The following is a 10,157-nucleotide window of genomic DNA, read 5'->3' as shown; positions in this document are numbered from 1 at the left end:
TGATTGATCAATCTTCCCTTTTATTGTCTCAACAGAATGCATTACCAGTGATTTACAATTTTAAAACTGAACAGTGTTACAGGGTGGTAGAGAATGCTCTGTACAGATCATGGTTAAAAAACCAGTTTAAAAAGTCGACTGCAACACTTTTCCCAGGTTGCTCAATCACGAGACAAATCTAACCATTAATAAATAAGGCAGCAGATACGGTGGCTGCGAACTAATTGGCGGTGGCAGATTTAAGGTAAGCTATCAAGTCTTCACGCTCGCCCTTCTTCTTGATACCCGCAAAGATCATTTTTGTTCCTGGGATATATTTCTTTGGATTCTCCAGGTAAACTCTGAGCGTCTCCTCATTCCAGATAATACCTGTGCAGAAAAAGAAGCGTTACCACCTTCAAATCAGATGAAAACTCCCACCCGAAACCGTCTGGAAACGATTGAGTGCGTTCAGGTCAGCACACAGAACCAGTTTTATCAGGAGGTAAAGCAACTTCAATTGGCTAGAGTAGCCCTAAATTCCAGGAGGGGTTGAAGGTTAGGGAAGCAATACTTCCAGCACCCATTCATACCTGGGTGCTCTAATGAGATCTGTGGCTAAAATACTGCCTACATTCAGGATCAAAGATCAAATATAAATCATCTTATGATCACAGGACCTGGAAGGTGCCTATGGAAATTCATTCAATAAACTGAGGGCAAAACAAGAAAATTAAATGAGTGGAGGTCTCTTGTTCTGTAAGAAATTAAAAACCACAAGTCAAAAATCTTCCAAGTACAGTATATTCAATTTTATTTCTATATTTAGTCACCTCAAACAATGGAAAAAGTCCACAACTACAGAGTATCATTCCTTTTCCTGGGCAAATAACTGGATCTGTCCTCCAGCAAGTGGACTGACATACCCAGAAGCTCACTGTACATTGTGATTGTTCAACATAGATTATCCTTCCGCTAGCTTCTAGGAGCTCTGTAAGACTCAAGATTGTACGTCATTTCCAGTACACAAGTGTAAAGGAGAACAAAACAAACAATTAAGTTTCAAAACTGTATTGGCCATGCAATACAATCATTGCCAACAAGATGGTGGTACAGGAGCCTCAGGACCTGCATCGCCAAGTCATGGACAGTTATTACTCCTCAACCATCAGGCACTTCACTCAGCCCATCACTGAACTGGACTCCAACTCACGTTCTCAATATTTATTGCCTATTTATTATTTTTATTCCCTCCCTTTTTGTATTTGCAGTCTGTTGTTTTTTTGTGTATTGTTTGGGGTCTACCCTGCTGGCCATGGGCTCATCAATTCTATTGTGTTTCCTGTGTGAATGGCCACAAGAAGGTGAATCTCAGGGTTATATCTGGTGACAAATATGTACTTAAATAATAAATTTACTTTGAACTCTGAAATGAAATTTTATTTAAAATAGAAAATGCATGCAAGAACTGCAATACCAAAATAGTACCCGACTAGTTAGTATAGATTGTTAATAACATACAAAGTTAGTAATTTTACCACACACGATAATCAACTATACCAATACACTTCAGAAACTTTTCCTCACTGTCAGATAGCCACAGATCCTCAAGCTTGGGATAGGTTTTTAAGCATCATTTAGACTAATGAACCTTCCGGTGCAATGAGGCTGAGCCACCCAATTCCACCCATGTGACCAATTAACCTACTAACCTGTATATTTTTTAAATGAGGGGAAACTCAGGAGATTGCCGAGAAAACAGACAAACTCCTTACTGAAAGTGTGGGAATTGAACCTGGGTTGCTTGTTTGGTGGGGGGGGCGGCTAAAAATTCTATTCCAAAAAGATCTCGCGTCCTGAAAAAAAACAAATTGTTCATATAAATGTAAAGGGGGTTTCTTCTTTTTTCTTTGTTACTGTGTATGAAATCAAAAGGGCTTCTTTGTTTTGTTAACTAACAGGAATGCTTCTTTGTTGCGAGAGAGTGCTGGAAGCTTGTTTGGGTTAAAATTTACTGATAACGAGAATTGTATTCCTTTGTAAACCAAATGGGGATTAATGTTCTTTCTTCTGAGTCTGTAAGCTTTTGTTGACGGGCTTTTGGGCAGATCGGCGCGAGGGGGTTGAGAGAGAGGACGCAATGCTGTAAGCTGGGCGAGGAACGGACTCCAAGTGGGGGTCCGAGGCCAGGAGGTACTCCGAGGAGGGGGGGGGGGGGGGGATGAAGCTATATGTGCTTGGTTGACCACTTCGGAGGGTCCTGAGCTGCGAGTCGAGGAGTTCGGAGGGGATCGAATGGTGGCCAGAAGACTTCAGTAATTGAGCTCCAACATTTGTGCACGAAGTGGTTTGGACTTTGATAAGTTTGGCGCCTTTTCTTTAGTTTTTTCTTCATATATACTGTATCATTATTAATCATTTAGTTATAGTAACCTTTATAAATTGTACTCATTTAATCGCATATGGTGTACTGTCTGTTTTTGGGCGAGGCGGGGACATCACACAGCATCCACACCAGCTGATTACCCAGTTTGGCGGGGCCTAAGGCTGCTCCCCCTATACAAGAATGAGCTGAGCGAGCCTGAGGCGACCCAGGGGGCTACATTGTGAGGTGCTCGTCTGGGATTGATTTCTGTGGACGCTGTGTGATCACCCTCTTTAAATTATGTCTGCGGCGAAGAGCTGCTGTGTCTTTGTGGGTGTGCGATTGCTGGTTATCACTGCGTGTGTGTTGGGTGGGGTGGCTGCTGTTGGTAGCTCGGAGGTCGTTGTTCGAGTTCCGGCTAGCACTGACGAAATGGTGGTGGGACCATGGGCTGTCTGTACTGTTTGGAGAGTGACGAGTTGAGATGTTTCAGCAGTGGTGGGCTCCGCCCAGTTGTTGGAATAATGTCCAGCCTTAAAGGGGCGGAAGCGTGGGTGGAGCAGGCCTCTCAGTTTTTGGGTGAGTGGCAGTGCTTGGCTGAGGAAAAGCGACAGGGACGGATTGAAAGGGGTGGGCTGATGGCGTTGTTAGAACTGTCGGGTGCAATTACCTTGAAGTGGCAGCTGCCAGTTCTGGGAAAGTGTGGGAAAATGCGTGTGGTTCGACTGGAAGTCAAATGCCGCAGCTGGGGGGCTTATCATATCCGTGGCAGGAGATTGGTGGAAAGTTTTTAGGGTATCCCTTTTGGCTGGGGGGGGGGCAGATAAATTACTTGCGGTGCCAAGGGGATCTGTCAAGGGGATCAGTTGTTCCATTGATCCGAGAGGTGTCGGGAAACTTAGAGGAGGCCCAGTGGGGGAACGGCTTGGGGTCTCTGGGGGAGCACGTTCCCAGCAATGTACCAACAAATTCCCGAAAGGAGCAGACCCTATTCCGGAAGGCTTAGAGGGACCAAGCGCACAGGTGTTGTTACGGATGGATGGAAGTCAAGTTAAAGATATCCTCGGCACCAGGGCACCGGTTAAGTTGCTGTACAGTTTGTTTTATAACCGTTATTGGAAGCATTTACCCTTGATTACATTGAGGGCACTGGAGATTTGGGGTACCAGTGCCATTGATTATCCAGACGACGGTTGTTGGTGAGTGAAAATGGAGTTCTTGGAGGCAAATGTGGAGGAGACTGAGGTTCGTCAATCGTTAATGTTGATGTGTCTGGACACTGTTGAGACAGGCAGCGTTTCTGTTCTAGAGAGAACCAATATCCTGCTGGTGCGCTTGGGGGCCTGCCCGGAGGAGGCGGGTGAGCGCTGTTTGGAGGCATTGTCGATGCACCCAGAGTTTCGAGCTGCTTGTGCGGACGTGTGTAGCAGCATTGGGCCGATACCGAATTCAAACAAGAGCCGGTGGTGGTACGGCCTGGGGGAAGTATCTGAGGGTGCGAAATACCACGAGGGAGGAGAGTTGACCGGCCCCTGAAGCCACGGAAGACGTAGGCAGCGTGTGTGTGGATTATATTGCGCTGAAGAGGCACACTGTCAGTGACCAGAATATGGCTCTGAGGGCCGAAGAGGCGATGGCCTGTCTGAGTGGTGCGATGTGGTTTAAGGTGCTGGATCTGAGGAGTGGATGTTGCCAGATCCCGATGAGTGAGGCCGACAAGGAGAAGACAGCCGTTATAAATTCCCTAGGGGTCTTCCGGTCCGAAAAGATGCCACAGGGCATATCTGGAGCCCTTGCAACCTTCCTGCGGGGCATGTGGAAGACCATAGGGGATGTGGAGGCGTTTGGAGTTTTGGTGTATGTGGATGATCTGTTGGTATTTGGATTTGCCTCAGGAGAATATGAAGTGAGGTCATTGCAGGAGCGGCTGAGAACTACAGAGTTAAAGTGCTTTCTGGACACATGCCAGGGCTGGCGAAGGTCGCAGCTCGTAAGTGACTGTCTCAACAGAATCAAGTTTGAAATGAAGATGGAGAGACTGGAGAAAGTTGATCTGGAAGAAGTCATGAGGAAGAAAAAGCTGGAGAGAAGTGCAGTGAATACTGAAGAGACTGCAGGAGCAGTGCAGGCCACGTGTTTCCGTTTGGAGAAGATCAAACAGCAGCTACCAATCGCAAAAAAGAGGAATACAGATTCGATGGATGATGTGCCGGATGTGTGGTACATACTGCCTTTTGCTGACTTTCCCTCGATTGAGGAAGAGACCTTTGGCCCTTCTCCCAATGAGTCAGGTGTAGCGGGGAGGGTTAGCTGTGTGCAGCGTGGGGCATGAGTGAGAGGTTGAGAGAGGAGTTGGTAGTGGGCCCAAGGTATCCCCAGTTGTGTCCGAGCCTGAAAGGTTTAGGTGAGGGGGTACGGAGGTCTCAGAAAGGTTAGGGAACTCCCAGATAGTTGGCCTATGTAGCGCCTGAGGAACAGGGCGTGAGGTTTACTGTGTGGGGAGGAGATGACACTCTTTGTGCTTGGGTTACGGTGTGTTGGCAGGAAAGGTGGCGAGTTATTTAATAGTCATGAGGATATGACTTTTATTTGGTGGGGGGAGAGTGTAAAGGGGGTTTCTTCTTTTTTCTTTGTTACTGTGTATGTAATCAAAAGGGCTTCTTTGTTTTGTTAACTAGCAGGAATACTTTGTTGCGAGAGAGTGCTGGAAGCTTGTTTGGGTTAAAATTTACTGATAACGAGAATTGTATTCCTTTGTAAACCAAATGGGGATTAATGTTGTTCTTTCTTCTGAGTCTGTAAGCGATTGTTGACGGGCTTTTGGGCAGATCGTCGCGAGGGGGTTGAGAGAGAGGACGCAATGCTGTAAGCTGGGTGAGGAACGGACTCCAAGTGGGGTTCCGAGGCCAGGAGGTACTCCGAGGAGGGGAGGGGGGGGGGGGGGATGAAGCTAGATGTGCTTGGTTGACCACTTTGGAGGGTCCTGAGCTGCGAGTCGAGGAGTTCGGTGGGGATCGAATGGTGGCCAGAAGACTTCAGTAATTAAGCTCCAACGGTTGTGCACGAAGTGGTTTGGACTTTGATAAGTTTGGTGCCTTTGCTTTAGTTTTTTCTTCATATAGACTGTATCATTATTAATCACTTAGTTATAGTAACCTTTATAAATTGTACTCATTTAATCGCATATGGTGTACTGTCTGTTTTTGGGCGTGGCGGGGACATCACATAGCATCCACACCAGCTGATTACCCAGTTTGGCAGGGCCGAAGGCTGCTCCCCCTAGACGAGAATGAGCTGAGCGAGCCTGAGGCGACCCAGGGGCTACATAAAGGTTTACTACTAAAACAAGTCAATGCTAGAAATCTTTTACTAAATGCTTCCAAAATATCCAGCAACAATAATTTGATTTTGTGAGTATGAAAGCTTGAGGAATACATGAATCATCAACAACGTTAGAACATTTAACAAATGGAAAACTAACTGATCATAATCAAATTTCAGTTGATGCGATGTCACAGTTGACATTAATTCAATAAAGTTCAAAGTAAATCAAAGGTCGCTCACTAATTAATAGTGATGTTGAAAAACAATAAATCCTGTATAATAATTAGGCTCAATTTGCATTTCCAAACAATTTGCTTGGCAAGCACACCATGCTGCAATGTTAATTGCTACAAATTGTTTACACTTTGAACCCTGAAGATTTAGAAAGCTCATATCAAAATTTACATTTCACATTTCAGCTATTGTATAATGCAAAAGTGAAATGCCTTAAGTAGTGATTTTCAACAGCAGCAAATCTTCTAACAAGTGAAGGAGTTAAAAGCTTCTAATTCGAAAGGAGATCCCAAACACCCAGAACTTACCCTTGTTCTTGTTTGCGTCCGTGTAAGAAAACCCTTCAGCCTGGCCAGTCTTGCGTCCAAATAACCCATGTAGGTTTGGCCCAGTCTTGTGCTTGCCACCACTTTCAACAGTGTGACACTGCGCACACTTCTGAACAAAGATCTTCTTGCCCTTTTCGATATCACCCATTCTGTTGTTTCTAAGGAAGAAAGCAGGAGTCATCAGCTACATCTTTGCCTATTTCTGCTTTGTTACCGATCTGCAGCTTGAAAATTCAAACATTAAAGACAAAGTTGAGTTTATCATATGTACACATGCAATGAAAAACTAACTTGTGGCTGCATCATAGGCATGTTCCATACAAGCAGAAAAATTAATTGCATAGATTTTACAAGAACATTAATACCAAGATTAAAGTCTTTATCCATGCTAAAATTGAGTGATCCAGGTTCTGCCAGATGGTTCAAGAATCAAATGGTGGAAAGCTGTTCTTCAATTCCCACCACAGCCTGTAATGAGTTTGTTGTATGTTCTCCCTGTGACAGTGTGGGTTTCCTCTGGGTGCTCTGGTTTCCTCATGCAATGCAGCCAGTCAGGATTCCTTCAACAGCACATCTGGTGATGTTTGGTCGTGTTCAGTGAAAAGCCAAACCTAATGTAAAGACATTGGTGCATTTTCCTTACCCGAGGGATTGGTTCCAGGACGCCCCCCCCCCACCCCCCGCCGATACCAAAATCCGCAGATGCTCATCCCTTATATAAAATGGCATAGTATTTGCCTCTAACCTCCACACATTCTCCTGTATACTTTAAATCACCAATAGATTACTTATAATACCTAATACAATGTAAACGCTATGTAAATGGTTGTTATACTGTATCATTTGGGGAATAATGACAAGAAAAAAGTCTGTACATGTTCAGTACAGACACAACCATCGTAGCTCTTCGGGGAACGCTGATGCTGCTTCGGCATCAGCCGATGCCGATTCTCCCATGATCTTTAAGTTCTTGAGGCTGTAGCGCCTTACTTAGCCAGCCATCCCTTACTAGCCGTAAACTCCTTCCTCTCGCTCACAACACAAGTAGCGAACGAATGAGACGTGAGGTGAACAATGCTCAAACGACGAGTATTGGAGAGAAACCAAGGATCTGCGAAATGGCGGGAGGCTAAGCAGGGTACGCCTACACATCACTTCATTTGCGTGGATTTCGCATAGTGCTCAGCAATTTCAAATTTCACTTTCTGGAATTTTTCCGAATATTTTCAATCCACGGATGTGGAACCCGCAGATACGGAGGGCCAACTGTAATTGCATTTTTTGTGCTGTGCCCAGGAAAGGTTAGCGAATACGTTAATGCCCAGGTGCCCAAAGCAGCTAACTCTCTCCATCACTGCAGGAGCTGTGCTTAGCCACAAAGTTGTGCATATAGAGAGTAGAATAGAAAGTTAAGCGCGCAGTTGATGGTCAGTGAGAGGCCATTACCGACCCCCCCCCCCCCCCACTGATTCTGGTCTGCCGATGAGGAAGTTACAAAGGAAGATACAGGAGCCTTGGTCTCGAGCTTTTTGAATTGTAGATGGAATGATTGTGTTGAGTATGAACAGCAGCCTGTCGTCTAGGTAATCCAGAAGAGTGAAAAGCCACCGGAATCATATCTGCTGTTGAGCTGTTGTTGCAATGGTGTGGATCCAAGTCATCTCCGAAGCAGGAGCTGATGAGTCACACCATAACCAGCCTCTGGCTCTTTAATGACTGATGCTAGTGTGATTGGACAGTAGACACTGAGGCAGGTCACCATCCTCTTCTTGGACTCCAGTACAAGATACCTTTTAGAAGCAATGAAACCCCTAAAATTCATAAGAACTCACAGTAAAAGTAAATTTTACCTTTTTTTTTGCTTTAAGTGCCACATTTAAAAACACAACTTGTGGAAAGGACTCAGGTTTACAGAAAGTCTGCCCAATATTCATTTGGAAGGAAATCAATGTTCATCTCCTATGCTACATCGGGTGAGAAACGATAAATCAGAGCGTGTGGCGGCCCTGGTAAACAAAGGTGACGAATCCCACCATCAGCAGACACTGCTACTGGTGGACTTCCTGATAACATGGAGCTAAAATACCGAGGCAGTGTTCACGGGCTGTTCTGAACTCTGTTTCTAAATCATTGAGCAAGGGTCTTCAGGCTCCTGTACCTCCTCCCCAATGGTAGTTGGGGAGGAATGCAAGACCATAAATCATAAACAGAATTAAGCCATACAGCCCACAAAGTCTTGCTTTAAATATACCCAATGATTTGGCCTCTACAGACAACTGTGGCAATTAATTCCACACACCAGCCAACACACTTTTTGTCTCCCTCTTCCCTCCAGGAGAAGGTTCAGGAGCATGAAGATTCGCACGCCAGATTTGGGAACAGCTTCTCTCCAACTGTGATAAGACTGCTGAACAGATCCTGACCCGGTTCTGGGCTGTACCTTCCAAATATCTGGACCTGACTTGCACTAACTTACTTTCCCTTTTCTATTTTCTAATTATGATTTATAATTTAAATTTTTATTATATTTACTTCGATTTGTACTTCAGGGAGCGCAGAAACAAATATCACTGTGATGATTGTACGCTCTAGTATCAATTGTTTGGTGACAATAAAGAATGATCACCCTCTTGCTAAATAAGTTCCTCACCTCTGATGTCCTATTCTGAGGCAGGGATGTTTTTCCAAAACTAGTCATAGGATCATCTATAGGTCGTACATTCGACGCCCAAAGAACAGTCCATCACTAAATGAATATCGTGAGTGTTTTTTTTAAACTTTAAAAGTACGTTGGCGGTGGGTACATAATAACTTTAAATTCAACGCGCTTACTTCGGACCAACCGATTGGAGCTTCAAGGTCAAACTGAAAGTCATTCTAAACACTAACGGGAGGTCAAAATCGGCGCGGTGGACGATTTCAAGGTGCTAACAGCATCCAACAGGAATCGGAAGGAGTCCTAGCAACAGCTTCTTGCACTTCCTGCACCGGCATTACGCAAGGGCAAGGCGGAGAACCAGGCCGGAGGGCGAGAACAATTCCCCCTCAGTCGCGTCAGAGACCACATCGCGACCCCCCATGCATTAAGCCTCGAGTTCCCTCCTAGCAGCGAACAATCCTCGTTACTCCTCGCAGGATGGCTCAGTAACCGCACTCTAGGCTCTGCCCTTCATTTCTCCTTCACCGAAGCCGGCCAAAAGCAGGAAGCCTTCGTTCTTAAGTCAAGCCTTTAAGAATAGCTATGCCTGTACCTCCGATACCCATGCCCTGCTCACAAAGCATGGCCAATAGTTACCACAAGACTGGTTAATCAGCGTCCACTTAACAAATCCAGGTTTAAAAACGAAACCAATGAATCTAATAGAGGGCAAGGGGCTGAGAGTAGAAGCGAGAGCTTTCGGACCACCAAGGCCCCATCGTACTGCTGATAAAGCAGAGTTTTCAATTCAGCCTTATTAAACAACCAGACCTCGCCGCTTCCTGCCCTCGGATTCCCGCCAGCCTGGCCCACGCTCGCCTCCAGTGAAAGCTTCCCTTCAATGGGGCTCGGTACCCCGGGTTCTGGCCCGGCAGCTCTCCACCTCCACGGCAGCTGGAGCTTAGAATTCGTCACCTGCGGCGCCCCGGCCACCGCTTCCCGCGGTCAGAGGAGGCCGGGAGCGGTCCTTGCCCTGGCCATGAACGCCACCGACCCCCGCAGTCAGTGCGTACGGCCCCACCGCACCCGTCCCGAGCTACCCGCACTCCCGTTCACCAGGCGCTTCCTCACCTCGCCGCACTCAAGGTCGTCCACGCCGCGCCGGCGACCCGCAAGATTCCGCCGCCCGCTTCTCAAGGGTGTCCGGGAGATAGAGAGGGAGCAGGAAGTCGCTCCGCCCCGCCCCCAGCTATTGGACAGGCCAGCCGGAGCCCGGAAACGTCACGAG

General features: G+C 46.3%; 1 protein-coding gene across 1 annotated transcript; it reads right to left on the bottom strand.

Annotated features, from left to right (window-relative positions):
- Positions 1–10,157, bottom strand: LOC132378298 (cytochrome c, testis-specific). The gene is made up of 3 exons (XM_059945106.1): positions 10,001–10,157; positions 6,211–6,389; positions 1–369 (listed from the first exon to the last, which is right to left on the bottom strand). Exons 2-3 carry the CDS (start codon positions 6,377–6,379, stop codon positions 221–223), a joined length of 318 nt encoding a protein of 105 aa, XP_059801089.1. The 5' UTR covers positions 6,380–6,389; positions 10,001–10,157; the 3' UTR covers positions 1–220.

The sequence above is a fragment of the Hypanus sabinus genome, chromosome 20, assembly GCF_030144855.1.
Source record: "Hypanus sabinus isolate sHypSab1 chromosome 20, sHypSab1.hap1, whole genome shotgun sequence".
Taxonomy (NCBI): domain Eukaryota; kingdom Metazoa; phylum Chordata; class Chondrichthyes; order Myliobatiformes; family Dasyatidae; genus Hypanus; species Hypanus sabinus.
Note: the sequence above shows the minus strand (reverse complement) of the source record. Positions and strands in the feature narration are given on the sequence as shown.